Source organism: Tinamus guttatus, unplaced genomic scaffold, assembly GCF_059628265.1.
Source record: "Tinamus guttatus ecotype Peru unplaced genomic scaffold, ASM5962826v1 Tinamus_guttatus_pri_ptg000522l, whole genome shotgun sequence".
NCBI lineage: Eukaryota > Metazoa > Chordata > Aves > Tinamiformes > Tinamidae > Tinamus > Tinamus guttatus.
Genome location: NW_028289056.1, coordinates 1,225,070 through 1,249,236, shown reverse-complemented (window position 1 = coordinate 1,249,236; position 24,167 = coordinate 1,225,070). Strand labels below are relative to the sequence as shown.

The following is a 24,167-nucleotide window of genomic DNA, read 5'->3' as shown; positions in this document are numbered from 1 at the left end:
AGGGATGCTTGGAATACAAATATTTGGAACAACCTGGGTCTGCAACATTGGAGACGAGTCCAAAGCTGAAATTTAAACCAAAGAAAGCACCTCTCGCTCTGCATTTACAACAGATCGATGCAGAGGGCTGGAGCCCCCTGCTAGCCCTGCAAAGAGGGACCTACACGTGGGAGGCTCTCCCTGAGGCTCTTCCTTTGCAGCGCAGCCGTACAACCCTTCCCAGGCGGTTATGTGCAGCCCCATCTCCCCGATCTCTCATGTTTTTAGGCACTTGCACATACAAACCCATCTCTCTAGCAGGCAGAAGGTGCACGGCTGCCCTGTCGGAGCGAGTCCTGCCCTGCTTTGGCAGAGACGAAACCTGGCTTCGCTGCTGCAAGGCTCTCCGTGCTCGAGAGGCCCTGGCTGAAGCTCCATCTGCTACAGGGAAAATAATTACTAAAAAAGCAGCGGGGAGGCGACGGGAGCGTCAGCCACGGCCAGTGACATCCGCGCGCGGCGCCGGCGGTCCGGCCTGGGGCCGGGGCTCCTTGCCTAAGGATGCAGAACAGCACAGCTTGAGGTGTCTTCTCCATCAGGGACAGCTATCACAGCCGCACAGCAAAGATTCCCAGAAACTCCAGACCCCCGTGCTGTCCAGCAACCTTGCAAACAAGCGTTTTTAATCAAACATGGCCTGGAAAGTGCTCTCTTTCGAGAGAAAGATGCACTCAAGGCTCTGAGCGCTCACCTGGATGAGGAAGGTTCAAAACCGCATGAAGAAGTTCCCCGTGGCCTTGAGCACATTCAGAGTTTAGGGACTCTCCTGCCTGAACAGAATAAATCCTGGCTCTTTTTCCTCTCTGGGCCCCCACGAGCTGGGTGAAGGCATCTCGCCTGTGGGAGTCATTAATAACTCCCTCTGTGTCTCTCTTATTTAAAGGATGCATCGCTGCAAGTCCTTCAAGTACGGGGACAATTTCACAGTCTAATTGAAACAGCAGAAACACCCGTAAACTAAAAATGGCTCCATTATTTTGTTTTTAGTAGAGGTCACAACGAGGACTTCTCAGATGCACGGACTAGAATCAATCACAACCTTGAAAGCAATGACACTGTATCCAACCAAACGATTTTTCTTACTCTTTAGAGTAAGGCTAATAGGTGACTTAGACCAAGAGAACCCATTTTGAGACTTGAGAATTGGCTGCTTCCCATATTCATTCACTTACGCTGCAGAGATTGAACAAAGCTGCACCTCATTGGGCAGGTTTTCTGCTCGTCTGCTGTGTTGCAGCTCATCAGAACAGCTTTCCAGGTTTTCATCCATGTTATGAATAGTTTGGGGAGGATTTTTTTGCCCTCAATGGAATGGGACAGGGCCCGGCTGCAGTTTGCACACAGGGAAAGCACATGGGCTCACACCTCGGAGCAGCAGGTTCCTCTGCAGTTTCTACCACAGAGACCATGACCAACGCGATGCAGAGACGAGCTCCTCTGCCTGAACTAAACACGCCGTACTCAAAACAGCAGTGATTTTCCTCTCATTAAGAAGCCACCTCACAACACGGCCTGCATTTCAGTGACAATGACATCGGCGCACATCCCAAAAGGCTCCAACTTTCTCTGGATAAATCTCAAGTACCACTTGGTGCATCCCTGTGACTAGTGAACTAATCCCTTCTTGCGCGATTTCTGAAAGCTATTCATGAATAACCTTTTTTCCCCCCATTTGCACTAATTACAGAGTGACAAATTAATGAACATGGCTGCAGCCAAGAGGACAACACGAAGCCCTTTACAGCAGAGCACATGGGAGCCTCGATACCTGGTCGATGGTGCAAACCAGCCAGGTCACATTGGCAAAGGAACCGGGCAACACGGCTGCACTTTAAGCAGCGTCCCCAAATCTCTACATTAATCTACTCAGTATTAACCCAATACGACAAGTGCCGGATGCCAACATGCGTTTCCACCAAAAGTGAAGATCCTGATTTTGCAGATGCTTTTAAGAATGATTTTATTTTTTTTGCCCCAAAATCATAGCACAACTGCCAAGATACGAATGCTCCGGCAAACCATTTCTTAAATACTTAAGACAATTACTGCACATGAGAGGGAAGGAAATAGCCACTAGACTGTTAATGAAGTTCTCCGCATGGAAATGTGTTGCTTTAAATCAGCTCGAAAGCACAGAGGCTTCGCGGCGCGGCACTGATTTGCCTCTTGAGCGGCAATATGGTCTGCAGTCAATTAAAATATATGTCTGCCCCAGAGAATAAAGAATTCTCTAACAACAAAAGAACTGCTGCGACAGTCGTCTTGAGGGACGCACGGCGCTCATCAGCCAGTCCCACTTCCAGGAAAGTGCTTATTTAGTCTATCCTGGCTAATGTGTTCTAACACAGTTGCACCCTTCCCTCCCATAGCAGCTTGTGGAAATCTGTTTATAAGGCATTGGCAATCTGGATTTTTAAAAAGGGTAATCACCTTTCTCCAAACTGCAATTACAATTTACATATTTTCTTTATTTATATATAACATTATCCTATATATCCTGTATCTAGTAGGATTCTATCCTATATAGAGGTATTCCTGGCCTCAGCTGGCTGCACAGAGACAACACATCACTGTGTAACTGGAACAGTCTTAGCGGCACTGCATTTTTTCAAGAAAAACATCTTTTACGGGAAATTCTTTCTTGAATTTATGTATTTCTGTTTCAGTGAGGACAAAACTGCTGACCGAGAATCTGTTCCCAGTATCAGATTCCCAAGCCTTTGGCAAGCATGCGGGATTCAGGATATGTGAGCCAAAAGCCTCTTCCAGTGAATATTCAAATAAAGACACCTGCAACAGCCCTGGTGCGGGCAGGGTCCATCCCAGCGGGATGGACACACGGACACAAGGATGGGGTGGAAACACTTCATAGAGACGCAGGGGCCATTTGAGAAGCACGGCTCTTTTTGCAAGCTAATCTGTTAGCTTAAGAGCTACCTAGAGGCAAGACTGCCTTTTCTAATATTTAAGTTATAGCTGAAGTTATTTATGCTGCATTTTATTATGTTGAAAAGCGAGACACACCATTCTTATTGTCATACATTTGCCTAAGGATATATGTTATAATTTAGTGCCATGGTTTTTATGTGCATCTTCATTTTTTGAAGTTTTATTGCCTTATTTTGCTATTTTTATTTTATTTTTGCAAATGCTTTATAATATTTGTGAACAACCACACGAGCTTATATGAAACCAATGCAGCAGCAAAGCCGCTGCAGTCATTTACAGACCTTAAATTTACAGTCACCTACAGACCCTGCATTTGCAGACACAGGCACAGGGGCTCCACCAGCGGGAGTCCCGGCCCCACCACGAGGCCTTGGATAAACCCAGGGGCAAACACCTTGTTTGCTAAAACAAACCCCTCTCGCTTTGGTCGTTTCTCTCACTAAACTGCTCTTCAGTCCCCTCCGTTTCCCCCAGCCCCTTTCCCGAGGTTTGGCTGATGCACTCGCTTTGCCAGCAGGAATCAAGTCGTATTGCGGGTTTTTCTGCTGAGACAGAAGAAATGAGAATTAAATAAGTGCAGTTCCCATGCGCGGGCTGAAGGCACCGCGGTGGGGCCGGATGAGAGCGGATGCTCCTGGCACGAAGCGGCCACGGAGGCACCGGGAAGCACCGGGAAGCACCGGGAAGCACCGGTCCCCAGGCCGGGAGCGCACACAGGGGCCTCGCTGCTGGCCCCTCAATGAACAGATTAAAAGGTTTGTTGAACTAAGGGATTGAGGTGGGCAGTGAGACGTGGGGATGTTTGCATGCCCTGACCTCGGGAGCACACCTGGCAGAAAAGCTGAACCGAGGGCACTTCTAGCTCTGAGCTGCTCTTCTGAATGATGAACAAAGCAACAGCGCTGCTCTAACAGGTGGAAGATGTTGGCAGTTTAATGGGGTTTTTTTTTTTTAGAAATAAGTATAAGCCTCTGCAGAAGCTATCTGAAAACAGATTATTTGTAACCATTTTAAAAAGGCAATTAAAAAATTGTTACAGATCTCAAATGGCCACCCTTGGCTTGCTAGCTTGAGAGTCAAGCCCCCATCCCATGAGGAATAACCATAATGTGTATCAATATTACCAGCTGAAAGCTGTAACATGGAGCCACTGCTTCCCTAATTCAAGTTATCACACTCAGTAAAAATCAATAAGAGAGGAGACTTTGCATGTTGGACTCGCTTGTTTTTTGCCACACTATCTATTTCTGTTGCTTCACAACTGTAGATGTAACAGGAGGAAAAGAAAATGTTATTTCGACTTCCAAAAGGACATCCATGCTGAGAAGAACGGTGGCTTATTACGGCTATCGCTGTTGAAGAATGCTTCAAGGTTTTCACGAAAACAATATTAGAAGTATTCCACAGTACATTTGAGTTAGCCTTGCCAATTCTTTCACATTTTTCTTCCTGAAAATTAATTACTGCAGGTGTGAGTACTCCTTTTGGAGTGGCTGTGAATGCAATCTGCTATGTGTGTTAGTACCGTTACCTATTGCAAGGTTTTTGCAGCAAAACACAACACGCAGGAGCCGGAGCCGCCTGGCAGCACCATGATCCTCGCGGGGGGACATCTCCCGAGCTGCAAACAACCAGGCTGCTAAAGGAGTGAATCTCTTGTAGGGGATTTCCACTTTAAAACCGGTTAATATGTCATTTCCATTCACCCACTCCCATTTTCTCTAAAAAAAAAAAAAATATATATGATCTGTCTTTGATTCCCTCTATGCACCTAAACGAGTTTCTTCTGTCATGGTTTCCTACCATTAAATCATCCTGGAGTTAAAATAAGATATAACCCCCTTCAGGCTTATGTGAGAAGAAGCAGGATCCGACATAAATGCACCGGACTGTTTTGGTGATGCCTCTTCCCACATTGGGTACGTTCTGGTAGCAACTGGCCAGGAATAGTAAGAAAATCAGAGCAGCCCCCTGCACGGACATGGTCCTGCACAAGAACCTGCAGAGAAGTCGTCAGGAAAAAACACAGTGGAAAGTGTCCCTGGAGAGGTCTTAACAAGAAGGAACCTCCCAGGAGAGGATAACAGGGAGCATGGTTGGGCTTAAGGAAAAAGTGCCCTAAATTCCAGCTCATTCCTTTGCGATCTGGACAGAGACCAAGGAGTTTATTTCGTGTCCTTTCTCCCCACACGCTCTTAACGGGGATGAAAAACACCACCAAAAATCCCAACAACAACAGCAAAAAACGCATTGCCAAATTAAATCAAATACGTAGGCACAAACGTTTCAAAGGGCGATCTGCTGGCAACGAGCACCGGCGGGGGGCAAGGACATGGGAATTCCGACCGTCCCTCCGGCGCCGCGGGAGGCCCCGCTCCCGACAGCCGGGATTTACCGGGAGCGGCCGGGAGACCGAGGGAGCAGGCGCCGACGGGACCCCGCAGGAAGGGGCTTCCAATTTGAAGCTATGCAAACGGATAAATGAAAATTAAATGGAAAAAGAAGTTAAAAACCCTAATACAAATGCAAATAGTCTCATTATATATTCTTTTACTTAGCATTCTTTTCTTAATTTAATAATTCCTCTTGTGTCCTAGAGAATAACAGGGCTGATTTGTGCCTAATGATGCAAACTGTTGCCTAAACATTGATTAAAAGTCCCAATTTTCATTCCGGATGAGTTGGATTCAGGCAGGGGCAGCACTCGAGCACAGGCTGCTGGTGTCATGGGGCTCTCCCTGGGAACGTCCCACACAACCCAGCCCGACCCACAGCTGCCCCCAAACACATCCACCAAGGGCTGCAAAACCAGTTCACACGGGGCATTTGCTTTGCAGCTTACAAAGCTCATCCTGGTTGGAAATGTGTAGGACAAAGTCTGTTCTGTGCTCTACGTTTATATATACACACATATATATACATATATATGGATGGATATTACTTCAAGAATCAGGCTTGCCCCGATCTGTATTCACTCTTCACAAATGATTATTTCAAGTACTGCATAGCCAAAGCTGTTAGTTCTAGGCCAAGCAATTCAGGGATTTTGTCTTAAAGCGAGGCCAGCTCAACAGGAGGGTGTAGAACACCCCAAAGCAGCTTCTCACAGGGCAAGTGCCATAAAAACCTTCTCTCTTTGCAACCTGCTTCGGGGTGTCTGTCCAGACTCAGAGGAACTGCAAATAAACCTTTGCTTTGCCTCGCGAAGCGGAGCAAGGAGAGTGGCTGCCTTTAATTAGAGCTTATGCAATGCACAGATCGGTTCTTTCACTCTAAAACTCAAACCGTGGCAGCTCCCGTGTTAAAAATGGTCAGGTGACATTTTTCTTTAAAAACGGGTAAATCAGTGGTACTAATGCAGCAGCTCCCCCGCGCTGGGGGCGCTCCCGCGTTTCCGCGCTCACCTGCCGGATGCCCAGGCGGTAGGCCAGGATGCGGTCCACGGCGGCCGGGTTCATCTGCGTCCACTGCAGGCTGTACGAGTAGACGCGGGGCCGGTTCTGCCACAGCGGGTTGTACGTGTCGTAGTAGAACTCGGGGGCGTAGGCCTTGCCTGCGGAGACGCCACGGGGACACACAAGGAGGACGTTAGCGCGTTCGGATGGACGCGGACACGGGGAAACGGGCACGAGGGCGGCAGGGGAGGAAGGTTTTCACTTCTGCTTTATGATCCTGTTTAAAACGCGTCATCCGAACGGCTCAACATTGCTCCGCTTTCGTGGAGTAAAGCATTAGGATTGACCTGAAATGAGTTTTAACAGGTTAACTTGGAGAAAACACGTCTAACCACCAGTTTCTGTTCGGACAAGGGAACAAAACCAAGACCACACTCTGTCTCTCATGAAGCAGCACCCCCTGCCCTGCCTACACAGCACCCAGGGCAGCCGGGTCTGCGCAGGGAAACTGAGGAGCTGGGAAAATAAGAGGAAAACTTCAAAAGCAACCAAAGCGCCCACCCCCTCTGGCCGTCAACCACTGAAAGGTAACGAGAAGCAGGGAAGAGAGGGGAAGGGAGAGAAGGGAGGAAGGAAAAAATAATAAAAAGGAAAAAATATTTAAATAATAAAATAAAAATAAAATAAATAAAATAAAATAAAATAAAATAAAATAAAATAAAATAAAATAAAATAAAATAAAAAAAAAAAAAAAAAACATAAAAATAATAAAAAGGAAAAAAAAAACTCCAGCATTTACAACAGTAATGCAGGACAAGGATGGTGATGGCCCAAGGGTTAATGGCGTGGTCACAACATGGTCACAACCTTTGGTCGCATAAGAGCCAAGGCCGCTTTGCCTGGAAGAGTTTTCCTAGATCCAGGACAGCCACAAGATTCGCCCACCTCAGACTACCCAGGTGTGAAGTCTGAGCTCAGAAATAAATGACGTTTTTTGCTTTGCAAAGTCGCAGAAGGAGCACAGGGCTTTGCAAGAGCAGGAGCAGGGGTGGTTTGGGCGCCTTGCTTTGAGCACGTGCCAGTTCTGTTGTGGTTCCCCTGGCTGTGCCAGCCCGTGGGGCTGCTCCTGGAAAGGCTGCAGAGCCCTCCCAGCGAGGACGGCTCGGCCAGGCTGCCCCGCGAAGCCGCTCGCGCCGTCAGGCCACATCAGAGCAGATATCCCGGTGCCGAGGAGCAAACAACACCCTCGAGAGGGAACGAGGCAAAGCAAACCGCTGTTCTGAAAATGAAATGCAAGATAAAGAAAGAAAGAAAAAGAACACGTGGCCGATAAGATTTGTTTCTGTTGTTTAGGTGCAGTGGAAATAATGGAGAAGAGCTCCTGCTGGATGCAGATGCTAATCCTCCCCGCGCCTCTGCCCGTGGACATAATGGCACCTCCGGGGGTCTGCACACAGGATCCGTAATTAGACGCTTGCCACAATACAGGCACTTGAACAGCAGAGTCACCTTCCGCGAAATAATGAGGTCTCATGAAGGGCTGCATTATTCCAAGCCCGTGCCAACAGGAGAGCTTGCGGCGTGAATGGAAACGCTGCAAATGGAACACACGTTAAGTCCGTAACTTGCAAACTTCAGCAGCACCCAGGAAGCCGGGCAGTGTTTTAGACACACAACAAGTAGACGTCACCTTTGCAGGAACCAGAGCGACTGGACACGTGGCCAGTCCGCTCGGCCTTGCAGCCCCGGTCCTGCTCCAGACGAGCCCCTGGTTTTGCCCTCGGAGGTTTCTGCAGAGCCCTCCGGACGCACCGGCTCCTCTCTGCTCTCTGGGGTGCAGCCTGGGGCTCCTTTAGGAACTGGACACGGCCAGGACAAGGCCAGGACAAGGCCACCACGCCAACACCACCCGGGTGATGGCACCGGGAGCAGCGGTGCTGGGACACGCAGCCTTGCCAAGAGACGCATCCCAAAGGAGGGCGCTTTAATGCAGGATATTTTTCTGTGTCCACTGGGGGAACCTGAAGTCAGGTATGGAGAGAGCCCCATTAACATGGACCAGTTTTAATTAATCCCTCCCCGTGAGCTTGCACAGCTGGATTGCTAGTAACCGCGATGCTTGGGGCTCTGCCAGGGAAGGACACACGTCACAGCTCGGTGTCGAGCATATTGTTTGTTTCCCCTTTTAGGACTAGCAAAACAGCATTATTTTTTTAAACATGGTGCCTGTGCAGAAGAGAGAAGCCGGTGGTTGTGGATGGAGGGAGGGCAGAGACAGGGTAAAGAGAGGAGCACAAAGTGCACGTTTTGCTCATTTGAGATGGTCAGTGCCCGAGACGGAGGCGCAGCCAGACCAAACACACGTGTTTGTTTGAGGGGCGCTGCACCGCTGACCCAACGGGCCTCAGCGCCCGGACCGCAGGTACCCATAACCCTGCTCTGCTCGGGAAGCACCGAGCACCCCGGCAGGCCCTTTAAGAAAGCACCCCACTCTGATCACTGCAGAACATCTGTAACTAAAATCACAGACTCACAGAATGCTCAAGGTTGGCAGGGACCTCTCGAGGTCACCTAGTCCAACCCCTGCACACACAGGGTCACCTAGAGCACGTGGCACAGGACTGCGTCCAAGCGGGTTTGAAGATCTCCAGAGAAGGAGACTCCACAACCTCTCTGGGCAGCCTGTTCCAGGGCTCTGGCACCCTCACTGGGAAGAAATTTTTCCTTAAGTTCCTGTAGAACTTTTGGTGTTTCAGTTTGTGGCCATTACCTCTAGTTCTGTCGGTGGCCACCAGTGAGAAGAGGCCGGCCCCATCCTCCCCACTGCCTCCCTTGAGGTACTTCTAGACACTGCTCAGGTCCCCTCTCAGCCTTCTCTTCTCCAGCTGAACAGGCCCAGCTCCCTCAGCCTCTCCTCATAGGGCAGATGTTCCAGGCCCCTGATCATCCTTGTGGCCCTGCGCTGGACTCTCTCCAGCAGCTCCACATCCCTCTTGTCCTGTGGAGCCCAGAACTGGACACAATACTCCACTCCAAATGTGGACACATTAACTCCTATGAAAGCCTTGAACAGGAACTCAGGGATGCGACGCTGGATCTCAGGCAATACTGACACCAGGATTTGACTGTGATTATTTTTTCTGCATTTTTCCAGATCCTCTGCGAGTAGCGGCTCTAAACACTGTTCCCAATGTGCCTTCAAGATGGGACAAGATACAGCAGAGCACTTCCAGGCTCCAGCAGAACGTGAAGGCTCTGCTGTCTGCTGGAGCATCTCCCCGCTCTCCTCACCGGCTCTGGGGCTTCCAGGAACAACAGCCAACGCGGAGGTGCCAGCCCCACCACACGGCCTTGCACGTCGCATCCTGCTGGCCAGCTTCGACGGCCGCTGACCCGAGCAGAAACTATTCATTTAGCAGGAGAAAGTAGGACAAGCCCACAGGAAATTTAATTAAAAATGCTGAATTGTTAATTGAAAAATATTTCCTTACAACAGAATTTTATCTTGGTTGGTGTCCCATGGTTTATTCTTTTTTTATTTTTTCCTCATTTTTGCATTTGGCTGGGCATGGTTCGAGGTGGGCCTGGTCGTCCTGGTGGTGCTTCCCTCTGCACAAGTTGGGCTGTCAGAGAACAAGGCTCCCCGTGAGCGACCCCACTGAAGGAACAGCAGGTTCCTGGGAGAACAGGGGGAACTGCAGGTTCCTGGGAAAATGGGTAGAACAGCAGGTTCCTGGGAGAACGGGGGGAATAGCAGATTCCTGGGAGAACGGGCCATGCAGCGGGTTTCAGAACCATCTCAACAACCCTGGCCACCTCCACGACCGCTCGGTCTTCGAGGCTTTTGCTCTGGATTCATGGAAGCACCAGGCGGAATGGCCGGGAGCTCCCCGGGAGCCTCCTGGTGCGCAGGGAAGTCCTGCACGACGGTCTGTACCGGCACTGACGCCCTCACCTGTTTCCGAAGAAGAAACAGTCTGCAGTTGAACTGGCAAGGGCTCTCTAGCACACGCTGACCAGACCATAAGAACACGCCGTGTTTTCCCAACGTGCAGAAGAGGGGAGAGCAGCCCAGCGGCATTAACGACACCGCAGCAGATGGTGGTGGATGTTATTGATGAGAGTCATCAAGTTACAGGGCTAATTCTGCTAATTGCTTGTTTCCTAATGAAGAGGGGACGGGATCAGGACGATCATCGGCCACGTGCAGGTCCTTTCCCATCGCCGGGGCCTCCTGCGCCAGCGTTTGCAGGAGCGCTGGGGTTCCTCCAGGCAGCACATTCCAGGATATTCCGCACGGAATGGCGGGAGGGCAGGAACGGCAGGAGAGACAGTATGCACTGATTCCAGGAAACAGGCGAGCAAGCTGAGAACAAACCAACCCCAACGAAACGCACCCTGAGCCGCGGCTGTTGGAATCCTGCTACACCTCGCTGCAGCCCGTGGGATTCCAGGGAATGCCGAGCTATCGTCCTGAGAAGAAACGCGCTGGAACTTGGCTAAAGCAGGTCCTGATTTGGTGCACAACGGGGAAACACCTCTACCACTCACTGAAACCTTCCCGCAGTTCTTTGTAGGTTCTCACTTAGAAACTTAGAAAGAAAAAGGTTTAGGAAATTGTTTCAAGCCTGTTGCCAATACATGGTTTCCAAAGTAACGAAAGAATCAGGTCGCCTTGCAAATTTAAATTACGAGTGCGAACACAACCCACTGATTTCGAGTGCAGGCAACGGAGGGAGCTGCCTCATTCCCTCCCTGGGGCTGGTGCCGGCTCCTCCCGCAGGATCCGAGAGCGGGAACAGCGGCTCTGCAGAGGGAGCACGTCAGGATGTAAGCGATGCCTGGGGTGCCTTGCACTCTATAATGCAGCCATGGACGCTTAGGGAAAAAATGAAATGAACCCAGAGATTTACAAATGCTTCCTGTTTGGTCAAACCCAGCTCCAGACTTTCTGCCTTTAAAATGCGTAATGGGTAGAAAACATAAACAAAACATATATTTAACTGTGTAAAATACCAGGAGATACAGAATTTATGAGAAATGCTACCTGCTACTCTGCTCTATTTTATCACAGGATATATACGCTTTATGAATGATTTCCAGGGAGAGAAAGCACTTGCTATTCCCTGTTCGCTCACGTGAAGGGAAGCACGGGTCTTTCCTCTCCCTCCTGGTCCTCCCACCACCCCAACCCAATCCTGCCCCAACCTTCCACCTGAATGTCCCGTTGGCTGCCGGGAGCTCATGGAAACACCAGCTCAGGGCTGGGTAAAGCAAGCGGGGCGCGCGGGCGCTTCCAGAACCCGCCGTGCCACCGCGGAGCTCCGCGCGGTCTGGAGCGTAGCCGAGCAGGGGGCCCGTTCGTAGCATTTCGGGGGTACCAGGATTCCATTTCAGCATCTAGAAAAGCCTAAGACTGTTTTTTTTTGGCCCAAACTGCTTTTAGAAGCGAGCACATTTTCTTATTGCCTTGATCCCATTGAAAACTCCTCCTATTCAAGGAGCAGACCCAGACTTCCATGCCTGTTCTCCTTGACTTTCATAAGAGCTTTAATGAAATAAGCTTCCTCTCTTCCTCTTGAGAGCTTGGTCTGCTTCTCACACCAAGTCTCTCCTGGCTCTCCGAGGGTCCTTTGCTCTTTGATACAACTTAGAGGCTCCAAGAGGCCCCTCTGACGTTCCCTTCTGCCACTCCGCATTTCACATGCTGCCCGCTTCATATCAAGACCTCACAGAAGTCTCTTTCTTCACACGGGTTACCTCTAACTGAAATAAAAAGCTCGGCTTATTTCTTTGGTATCCCCCTCCGGCTATGCAGCCAGCAATTCCCTCTTTCCCAGCTTATGAACAGCATCATCCTCATGCCACTTAGACTGGGTTATAGTTTCCTTTAGGAACTTTCTGTTGAGCCTTAAACGTCTCAAGCTGTGCAACTCCCTGGTGCATGTAGGCTGTGCGGGGCTTTCCAGACCCTGCCTGGCCATAACTCAGACTGGTGCTACGTGGCCTCCACCAGCTCCTCCCAAAGAGCGATTCCAGGCACCGGCGCTGTCTGGAGCCCAATTCCAAGCCTGAATTCCGCTGCTCCGCGGGGCTCGCGCGGCTCCTCCGGCGGCTCCGGCGCCGACATCCGACCGTGACACCTGCTGGCTGCGCGCGGCAGAGCCCGCGCGGCCCCGGCGCCTCCCGCCGGGACAGAGCCCCAGGGCCGTTCCCAGCTCACGCACCAAGCGGCAAAACACGCCTGGATTTTCGTTCAAGCTGCTCCAGTTAAAGCATGAGCCGCAGGATGATATTTTGAGGGTAAAGAAGCAGAAATGCGCTTCGGAAATGCAGGTCTGGGTGGTCTCGAGCTCACCAATCTCCCTGCCCCTTCCTGGAGAGCTCTCTGCAAGCTCCCACGCCTGGCACCTTGTCATGGCACAGAGCATTTTGCACACACACATACGTGCCCTGCACCTCTTGTGTATGTGCCCATCTACACCCAAAGAGATGCTGGTGGCAAATGCATTTAAAAAGAAAAAAAAAGAAAAAGCACAAGGCCTTGGAGCTGCCCCTTCCCCGTGCAGGCAGGATCCAGGAGGCACCACGGCAGCAGCCTGGCGCTGGGAGCAGCGGGTCCCTCCCGTCCCCCAGGAGGGAATTAATGAGCTCCGATTTCCTCCTAACGAGTGACGGGCAGGGACAGCACCGGCGGCCCGTGACGAACGCACCAGCTTTGCCTTTCTGCCTGGGCGCCTTTCGGGAGACGTTCGGGGCTCACCAGCACTGTTAGCATCTCCAGGGGCTTTAATTAAAACAAATACCAGCTGTGTCCAACAGACAGCTTAAAAAATAGTTGAAGCGATGGAGATAATCCAGGAGAAATGTTAGGACCACGCAAGCAAGTCTGTGGATGACACATGGTCTTGGGCTGGTTTTTACCTCCTGAAGTTCCCACCTAACCATGACCATCCCTAGGTTGGAAAACTTGTGCGCAATACAGAAACAAGCAGAGAAAAGGGGTTTTGCCCTGTCACTCTTGCATGCGTTCCTGAATAAAGGAAAGCAATAAAGGCAAACACATGGCTCCCCTAGAGCCTAAGTGCCTGTTTGCAGGGTCTGGGAATACATCGGAGCTCTCCATGCAGCCGGGGACACTGCAGCAAAACTACTGCTGCAAGACGGGGGTGGCAGATGCAAGCACGACACTGCCTAGTACTGAAACAGCACAAATGACACCACATATACAGAGAAGAAGGGGAGAGGGAATAAAAACCTACTCCCCATTTGACTTCAGACATGAAATCGGGATTTCGGGCTATTACAGTGACTCAGTAAGAAAATTTTTCCCGTCCTTGGGAAAGATATAAACGTTACCACAGCCATCATTAAGTGTTGCATGAGAGACTGTAACTTATATAGCCGGTTTATAGCCTGTAACATTCATTTAGACTTACTGGAAAGCTAATAACTTATAGCCAGCTTGTAATCAAATCTTCCCCAGAGAAACAGCGCTGCAGACAGGGAGGATTTACAGGCAGTTTGTATGCACATCTTCATAGAGAAATAAATTCGCTCCAACAATAATTTAAATCACTCTATAAGCTGTCTTCATATTAGACCTTGTAGCACAGAGGTGCCAAGGAAGCTGAAGCTCCATCCAGGCTCTCCGGCCTGATCCCGGAGCTGAGACCTCTCCCTATCAGCACCAGGAATACCGAACCCCTGGGCACTCCTTCCCTCAGATGCCCAGTGCTGGGATACAGGGAAAGGGAAGCAAACCCCCACGTTCCACCCGATGGCCCAAGCTCTGTAGCTGCAGCCGGTCCCGCCACTTGGTGGGACCTTTCATAGAATCACAGACTCACAGCATGCTCAAGGTTGGCAGGGACCTCTGGAGAACATCTAGTCCAACCCCTGCACACGCAGGGTCACCTAGAGCACGTGGCACAGGACTGCGTCCAAGCGGGTTTGAAGATCTCCAGAGAAGGAGACTCCACAACCTCTCTGGGCAGCCTGTTCCAGGGCTCTGGCACCCTCACTGGGAAGAAATTTTTCCTTAAGTTCCTGTGGAACTTTTGGTGCTTCAGTTTGTGGCCGTTTCCTCTAGTTCTGTCGGTGGCCACCAGTGAAAAGAGGCCGGCCCCGTCCTCCTCACTGCCTCCCTTGAGGTACTTCTAGACACTGCTCAGGTCCCCTCTCAGCCTTCTCTTCTCCAGCTGAACAGGCCCAGCTCCCTCAGCCTCTCCTCACAGGGCAGATGTTCCAGGCCCTGATCATCCTTGTGGCCCTGCGCTGGACTCTCTCCAGCAGCTCCACATCCCTCTTGTCCTGTGGAGCCCAGAACTGGACACAATACTCCAGATGTGGCCTCACCAGGGCTGAGCAGAGGGGCAGGATCCCCTCCCTCGACCTGCTGAAGGAGCTCTCACAAAACGCACTCCACAAGAAACAAATTCATTGCAGCACATGAGGTCAAATAGAGCCACGGGGCTCCGAGATGAAGAAAAGCCGCACACGAGAGAGCAGGTTAAGGGAGGGGAGACACTGGAGCTCCCCGCAGGCGCTCCCCGCTCTGCGCCCCGGCCCATGGACACGCTGCTTCCCTCCTCGGCTCCGCTCCGCGCTGGCAACGGCACAAAACCCGCAGCCAGCTCCAGCCTGGGGGTGTTCTCGAAGCGGATACCAAACTCAGGAGCCAGCGACTTCTGCATGCACAAAATAACCCAGCCGGGGCTCTGCTGAGGCTCGCTGTGCTCCAGCCACACGTGCAGCGAGGGCTCCGTCCCGCAGCCAATGTGCAGGACAGAAACCAGCAGCCGATTAGAAATCAGCCAAAGGTGCCGCGTGGTTTCAGATGGGATTTTACACTGTGAACCTCCAGCTCCTTCCCTCCCTCTGCCCCTTCTTTTCTCTTACCTGCTTGTGCCCTTGCTGCTCCTGGGCCCAGTGTGCAAAACTGTGTTCCGACCCAGAAGAGATTCGGTCATTCCGGGCTGGGAAACCAGCACCTGCCCTCCAGCTGAGCCCAGAATTCTCAGCTTCTCCCTGCAAAACTCAGCGTGAAGAGGGTTTAGGGCAGCTCCTTGCTACACTCAAACCCTGGACCCTGCCAGGTGCTCCCTGCAGAGCGAGATGATTCCAGGCACCTTCACACAGAAATTGCCACTGCCTTCTGCTAAGGGACAGTCTGATGGAGAGGGACAGTGGCCACAGGACTCCCCTGGCTGGCACACGCTCAGGTTTGATGATGTTTTGTCTGTTCTTCCCTAATGCTCCAGAAGTTCCTCTCTGCTGAGCTATCCTCTTACACAGGGACATTTCTGTCCATCAGCAGGTTTGGAGTGCGATAAAAAGGAAAAAAAGTCTTCAGCATTTACGGCCGGTATCCTTACCACTGGGTTTGGTCTTCCAAACAGAAATGCTTAGCTTGGATCTTAAAAAAAAATAAAATAAAAGAAATGTCCTGGCTGCATTGGCATGGGGCCATGGCGCTGTGGGGAAAGGACAGGGGAGAAGAGACCCTGGAGCCCAGACGGCCCCGTCACGGCGGGGCCAGAGCTTCCCTCTGGCTACGGAATCGATGGAGGGGAAAAACTAATCCTGCGCTAACGGATTTAATGGGACCTCATTTCTGGATTCACATTAATTATTTAGATCAGTGCAAACATGAATTCTGCAGCTGAGGGAAAAACCTTTATGTTTTACTGCAATAAAGAAGCTGTTTTGATGTTTGATTAGGTTTTCTTTGAACTAAGCAATTTTTCAAAAAATACATTACATTTTAAATGGTTTAACCTCCCTGACTGAATCTGCAAAGGCCTCTGCTTCTTCCCAATTCTGTTAAAAAAAGAGTTTCTGCTGTGTGCCATGCGCAGATTTGGATGGTTTCTACAAAAACAAAAAATATATATTTTTGGTCTTTTTTCGGTGTTTAAGGTAAGTTTATCTTAAAAACATGTCCCAGATACCCCAGGCCCTTTTAAACGTCCCGTCCTGGGGAGGGGGCTGCACAGAGGGACCCCAACCCTGCACTCTGCTCCCGGCTCCAGGGGCTCGTCCCGAAAACACATCCGCCCCTAGTGAGAAGGGAAGCGGAGCCCGGAGCGACGCCACCGCGAGAGTCCCCCCGAAATCTGCTGGCTCTTTTGGGGGTTTTTTAATTAGATTTGATTTCTTTTAAATTTAGCTTTCTGAAAGAGCCGGCCCCGCTGAATGCAGGCGAAACTTGATCGCAAATTAAGACGTCGCAGCAAAACAGCATCAGTTGCTCGACGTGAGCCGGCAGCACGGGGCGCAGCTGGTTAAACCGAATTGCATTCGGTTCAGGAGTTTGAGAAACCAGCACAGTGAGAGAGGGGCACAAACGCCTGGTTTGTAGCTGGGCGGGCGGGTGGTGTGTTCAGTGCTGTCCCCGTTGGCCGAACCGTGGGGGACACCGGCCCGTGTCAAAACTGCCCCTCCGTCACTGCCCACGGATTCAACGGCTTTTACCTGCTCGGTAACAGCTGCCCACGAGTCCAGGGTGATGATCGGAAACGATCCCTTCCGTGGGGTATAACAGGATAGGTAACAACAAAACACAATAATAGCAAGTTCTAACAATACGTGATAAATAATTTGTTTAAAACTTGAACAAGACAAAACAGAGGACGGGGGGAATGCTCGGTGTAGCTCAAAATGCAGAGCAGGTAGGAAGGGGCTAATTAGCAGGTGGGAAGGAGCTAATTGAGCAGTTTATGGTGCAACCATAAACTTTTTATGGAGTTTTATGGAGGCGACTGTAGAGGGGGTTTGGAGTCTGGAGTTGCTGGAATACTTTTCTTGACCTACCCTGCTTACTCTTCTCCAATAGTGAATTTCCCTAAAGCCAAAGAGCAAAAGGAATGTGCTCTGGATTCCTGCTGGGGAGAGGAAAGCCCAACGGACGCTGCTCCTTGTGCACCACCAGGCTGGCCCGGGACTGCGGCCGCCCGGCCCTGAGGCCGCTGCACGGGCAACCCCTGCACCGGGATGATGAAATGACCAAAAAATGGGAAAGAAAGGCTGGAATCACCCACAGAAAGGGCAGCACGAGCTTCCCGGGCAGCCTGCCCCAGCGCTCCGTCCCCCTGGCCTGGAAGAGGCTTTTCCTCCTCTTTGGAAGGAGCGGGGACTCCGAGGCTGAGCCCTGCGGGTGGGAGCCGCTCGGCTCAGCGTCGCCGCTGCAATAAATAACGAAAGAGCAGCTCAATAATTAATGCAACGTTTCATGGAGAAGGGGGAAAACGGGACCAGAACAACGCAGAACACCCCAAACCGCCTTTGGGAGCGGGGCCGATGTAGCAGAGCCGCTCCGAAGGCCAAGGGGACATCCCGGAGCGTCTGCACACCGCGACGGCTCCCGGAGCAGCATCCCGAAGGACACAGGGCAGGAGCAGCATCCCGAAGGGACACAGGGCAGGAGCAGCATCCCAAGGGACACAGGGCAGGAGCAGCATCCCGAAGGGACACAGGGTAGGAGCAGCATCCCGAAGGGACACAGAACGGCCCCGGCTCCGTGGAGAAGGGACCAGACATCCCGGATGCAACCGCAGGAAAACGGGACTGACGAGGCCACAATTCCTGCCGCCTCTCACCCGAAAATATTCTGCTTCCATTCTGATTGCTTTTGACAGAGGAAAAAGGCTTTTGCTCCGAATATTTTACTCTCTCTGAACTTCTAATGCTCCATAAAATTATTCCAACAGGAATAAATCAAATAGCCCTCGGATTTATTTTTAAAGGCATCTATTCGCTGTTCCGTGAATTTCTGTACTCAGAAAAAAAGAGAATACTCTGTAAGCACAACATATGGGAGATCTGAACTGGCTCTACTGGTCACTGGATAATACAGGACATAGAAAAATCTCTCCTTAAGGATTCATTAGAGCTGCAAAATTATTGTTCACAAATTAGGAATATACAAAAAAAAATAGAAAAACAGACAAATTGCTCTGATTATCTTGCTCTTGCCCCAGAGCCTCTCCTCTTGCCACGCTCCCTGTCCCCCCACGCGCCCCGGTGTCCGTGCAGGAGGAGGCAGCGCCGTTCATGGCATTCGCTGCATTTCAGGATTTTTTTCCCAATTTTCTCCCAGCCTTGGCAGGGTTTTAGCGAGACACTGCCTGAACATTACTTTCCATCACTCTTTGGCTCTGACGTGCACTGTCAACCTCAGGAAAAAAAAATACAGAGATTTAAGAGCCGTGATGAACTCCATTTGCTTTCCCACAATTTTGCTTACAGGGTCTTATTTATTTTTAAGACACTAGCAGGTTAAATTTGCCTCCGATTGGTGGCATACCTGATATAAATCAATCATCCATTTCCACGTGTGATTTATTTCACTTGCATCTCAAAATGTAAGTGCGATAAAACGGATTTTGCAAATTCTAGCGCCGGTGTAAATCTTTTCATACCGGCTGCTTTTAGGCCCAGACCAAAAAAGCTTTCTCTTAGCATACCAATGTTTCTCTGCAGACCTTGCAACGTAAGCATTGCAGCACTCTGCTGCTCGATGAAAACTGGAAATAAAGCGGAGTGAAAGGGGCCGCCGATTCCCATTGTTCCGCTGCAGGAAGAGCACTCGGCCACGGCCGCATTCCTGCCGCGGATGTTCCTCCTCCCGGTGAGCGTTTTTATTTAAGAGGTGACCTACTTTTTGCATTCATGTTCCTGGTGAAATGAAGGTGTCCTTTCCATCCTGTCATGGTTTTTTTTTGCATTCGCCAGTTCTTTACCTGCATCCGTAGCCCGGCACCAAACGCATCCCGGTGCCGGATCCTCGCTGGGAGCGGTTCCTGCTAGGTGTGTCAGAGCACATGCTTGGGAAATATGAGAATATTGGTTTTAACCTGAAAGGACTAAGGGGAGCACCAAACTCATAGCCAAAAGTCTTAATTTCAGGGTCTTTATGCAACCGCACAGCACGAATTCACATAATGGCATAGACTAAAAATGAGCTGAGCTGAGAGACAGAGTATATCATAAAGCCATTCGAGTACTAATTTTCAGTTATGTGCCTTGCTTTGGCATGGTAATAAATCACAGAAACCCACTCAAATTGTCCCAATCTTGGCAAAATAATTGCCTTAGAATAGCTTTCCGCAGTCTTGGGTCCAAAGAGTGATGAACAGTAAATTGAACTGCATTTATTCATTTGAGGAAAAGGACTTTTTCTCTTGTTTCCTTCAGAGCCACATTTTGGACTGAACTCCCAAAGCTGCAGGAGCGGGTGCTCAGACAGGTACAAAATGTCATCCTGAGGCTTGATGACGCTTCAGAGGGACTAGAGCCACTGCTCCTTGGGGTATCCCCCTCTCCCCCGTTTGCATGGCCAGCTGCTATCCCTGCTGCGGCCGCGGGGAAGGAGATGCCCATCAACATCTTCCAAAAGAGGTAAAGAAGGATCCGCATTCGGGCAGGACAACGGTTTTCTGATAAAGCCGAGTTTTGTTGAAAAACGCCGGGGAGATGAGTCAAAATGGTTTGTTTGGTGCATCCCGGGCTCAGAAGTCCCTTGGACAAAGCCGAGGAGGCTCCGCTCGGCTCCACGTCCTGCCCGGGACAGGGGCCATGGGGCTCTGCTTGGACAGCAAGCCAAGGGAGCACTAACAGAGGTGCTTCACACTTCCACTGGTAGGGCAAAAGCTCTGCACTGATCAGTGCCCTTGATGCCATTAGCAATAATAATAATACCCATTTTCCAAACCAAAAGCAGAGTCTGGGGAGCTGAAAGTTGCCAGAAACCTCAAAAGAGCATTGAGATCTGCTCATAGCCAAGGCCATGCAAGTTAACAAGGGGTAAACACACCCCAAGTGCCCTGGGAGATGTTTCCTTCTGGCCAGCTCTTTCACACGTTCCCAAACACTCAGCCCTCTGCCTGGCACAGGGATGGATTGCTGGAGGTGTCCTCCCTTGGGGACACTCGCCTGGGCTCTGAGCTCGAGGGAGACCCTGATCCTCACGCATGGGCTGTTGAGGGGACCCCAACGGGCACGGGCTGCCCTGTCCCCATGGCTACCGAATCCCCAGGCGGTGCTAACCAGCGTCCCAGAGAAGGAGAATCAGGACTTGCATCTCTAAAACCCCAGTTTAACGTTCATAGAATCATAGACTCATTGTGGTTGGAAAAGATCTTTCAGGTCCAGCCAGAAGCCAGAAGACAAGCTGTGAAGCATGTGACATGAATCATAGAATCCTTAACGTTGGACGGGACCTGTGGGGATCATCCAGTCCAACCCCTGCACACGCAGGGTCACCCAGAGCATGTGGCACAGGGCTGCGTCCAGGCGGCCCTTGGAGATCTCCAGAGAAGGAGACTCCACAACCTCTCTGGGCAGCCTGTTCCCATGATCCGTCACCCTCACTGCTAATATGTTTTTCCTTAAGTTCCCCAGAATGGTTGAGGCTGGAAGGGACCTCTAGGGATCACCCAGTCCAACCCCTGCTCCAGCAGGGACACCCAGAGCAGGGGCACAGGGCGGCATCCAGGCGGGATGGGAAGATCTCCAGGGAAGGAGCCTCCACAGCCTCCCTGGACACGAACCACGCCACGGGTGGCGAAGCCCGTCCCGAGGACACGCGCGGGGAGCGCGGTCCCCTCCCGCCGCGCGGGGCCTACCTGTCACGAGGAAGCTGCAGCGGCCGGCGCCCGCCTCGTTGATGATGTTGCAGTTGTAGAGGCCGTAGCTGTCGCGGGAGAGGCTGCCCACGGTGAACTCGGTGGAGTCCTGCACGTCGAACTGGCCCGTGCGCAGCAGCTTGCCGCCCAGGCGCCACTCGTAGGTGAGCACGCGCGTGGGGTAGGCGCGCAGCACGCGGCAGCCCATGGTGACGCTGCGGCCCTGGCCCTGCCGGATCTCCAGGAAGGCGGGCTCCACGGCCGGCGGGTCTGCGGGGAGCACAAAGCCGCGTGAGCCCGGCCGCCCGCGTCCCCCGCCACCCCAGCCCTTCCCCTCGGCCCTGCGGTGGCTCCATCGCCGCGACAGAGAAGGGCAACCGGACTGAGAGACACCAGCACCCGGCTCTGATCAGCCCCACTGTTTACACCGGGTAACAGGCGAGAGAACCATGGAGACGCTCGCAGCTAGACGCCGAAGAGCGACAAGGCGTTTTGGCTCCTTAAAACACTCATCTGTTTTTAAGATCACTAGAAAGAAGGAAGTCTGGAAGCCGCCTGTGCCAGAAGGAGATGGGAAGTCTTTGCATCCTATTAAACAGGCTGTTTTGCAGGCATAAAATAGAGAAATTCACCCCCTGCAAGGAGCTCTGCAGAGCCCGGGTTGGGCCTCCACGAGCGGGAGGCTCCAGCCTCCACCTGCCCAAGGGCACCTTGTCCCGAGGGTCCCGCCGAGCGGTGCCTCGAGCAGCGGTGCCAGACACCGCCGTGCCGGGATATTCACCCCGTGACGCTGCAGAGCTCTCCTGTCGCTGCTGACAGGCCATGGGGACGGCGATGAGCCCATTGACCCCAGCCTGAGCCTCTGCACAGACCAACATCCCGCGGCCTCGTCCAGCGCCCCGGCCACGTCCTTAGCGGGCGCCTTGACAGCTGTGAAGGAGAGAGCAGCAACCCGAACCCCCAGTGCCACCGGCCTCCGTTTCACTCTAACGTCCCCCAGTTTGGGGCTATCAGAACATTCACGGGAGTGCGACTGCGCGTTGTGCCACGGGACTGAATAAAACACCCCAAAATGGGACCAGTGCCTGCGAAACCGGCCCGGTCCCTGCGGCGGCCCGAGCTGCTCGCGCTCAGCGCAGCCCCCGCGGCCACGCGAGGGTCCTGCTGCTCTCGCAGGCCCATTTTGTGTGTCCCACCAACACGTTCTTTTAAAACTGGCCACCATTTGCATCAATTTTGGAGCCCAGCTCAGGTTAGCATTAACAGATCATTGTGTCTTATCATTCTGGAAAACTATTTAATGTTGGAACATCCAATACTTGGCTACGCTTTGCAATTATGTTATCTCCTTCGGCTTGTCCTGCTGTTTCCATCGATTCCCCATTTTTAGCTTTGGAAAAAAGAGCAAACACCAATATCCTGCTCACCTCTCCATGGCGGCTGAGGTTTTAAAGACCTTCATCCTGTACCTTGGTACTCAGGTCTCTCCAGCTCTAAATGGTTAACTTTATTCTCCGTATAAAAACTTCATTTCTTTTTTTCCCCTGATTTATGTATTTATAAGAGAATTTAGCATTGTTAATACTTTTTTTTTTTAAATTACAGTTTCCTCTCCCTTTAAGGTCAAAATAGTTTTTAAAATACAGATTTACTCCATTTGTGCTGTGATGATGTCCAGTGACAGAAAACGAAATTAAGGTTGGTTGCTCATTTACCCATTATACGTTTACAAGTTTAATAGAGAAGGGAAAGTATGGTAAAAACTACAACTTATGGCTACAGCCAGAGCTAACAGCTTATTTTTACCTTTCATGTTTTTACCAGATAGTGACTTCAGAGCCTGCAGACGCCGGTGGCGTCCAGGCATCGTCTGGATGCTCCGAAGCAGACTGGCTCGCTGCCTGTTTAGCACTTATATGTGCTTGACTCATTTGCATCAGCTCTTCCCGAAGGCTTCAGCAATTTGATTTAATTTACTTTGCTGCAGTTATTCCTATCTTTCATAATTCCAGTATTACTTTTTGAAAAATATATGGAAAAGCCGCAAAGGGAGTACACTTCATTCTCTTAAACAATAATCTTTGGAAAGTAAACAGTCTGAAGTTAAAGAAGGCTTTATATTAATGTTTAATGATTTTTTTAGCCTAAGTACCAGTCTTAAGGATTCTAAACTGGGGAATGAAGGCCTCGCAGCCCTTCAGAGCAGTGACAGCCCGTGTCTGTGTTTGCTTTACCAGGCAGCTGCTCTCCGTGGGGTGGATCGTGTCCGGGTCTACATGCCAAGATTTCTTAGGGAGCAAACACACCACATGGGGGATTGGGCAGAGACTTCACCAGCTGCTTGGGCTCTCCAGTTTATCTCCTAGATGAAGCCATTTCATTTGCTTAGGAGGGAGGTGGGACAGGACACACGAGGTGGGACCGGCTTTCCCCTCGTCACATCGGTGGCAGCAGCAGGTTGCTCCGTGTCTCCCATTGCAATAACCATTCCTGGTGGCCCGGATGAGCACCTGGATGTTCCTTGGCAACGTGCAAGGAGCAGGCATTGCCCGGGGAAGGCAGCGCGGACACGCTCCGTGACAAGGAATGGCTTTGCACTAAAAACGCGCCCGGCACCTCCGTCCCTGCAGCGAGGGGCTCGAACAGGCAACTTCCACTCCTGCAATTCCCGGTTTTGAAGGCAGGATGTGTGGGCTCCCAAAGGGATGTAAACTTGGGGCAGGCTAGGAAGAGCTGCAGAAGAACACCGCAATATTGCGTAAATCGGGGAGAAAAACCACCCGCTTCATCGGTTGCAAAGGGAAAGGTAAAACCTGGTTACTAACAAAGTCTCATCCAGTGGAGCCTACGTATCCCAAGCGGCTGCTAAAGCGGGTAACTCATTCAAAAGCAGAAAGTTGTCTTTTCCTAGATAAATCCAAATCAAATATGCACACATTTTGGAAAAAAAAATATGGTAATATATAGCTCTACAGTTTAAAGCTTATGAATGTGGAGTTTAGTGTCAGAGAATATATTGAAAAATACATATTTATGTATACATATTCCCTTGCTTCCCACGCAGAGCAAAGGAAAGCAAGTCCATACCTACTTGGATAAAGGAAGAAATAAATCATAGACCTACCTCGATAAAGGAAGAGCTAAATCATGGGCTCTG

At 51.0% G+C, this 24,167-nt stretch overlaps 1 protein-coding gene across 1 annotated transcript in view; it reads right to left on the bottom strand.

Moving 5' to 3' along the window:
* The window catches only part of MDGA2 (MAM domain containing glycosylphosphatidylinositol anchor 2), a 259,777-nt gene that overhangs the window by 26,692 nt on the left and 208,918 nt on the right, over positions 1–24,167 (bottom strand). The window contains exons 9-10 of the mRNA XM_088533798.1: positions 21,011–21,280; positions 6,393–6,541 (exon numbers count right to left, since the gene is read on the bottom strand). Of these exons, the coding sequence (XP_088389924.1) occupies positions 6,393–6,541; positions 21,011–21,280 (419 nt within the window). The remainder of the gene's footprint in view (positions 1–6,392; positions 6,542–21,010; positions 21,281–24,167) is intronic.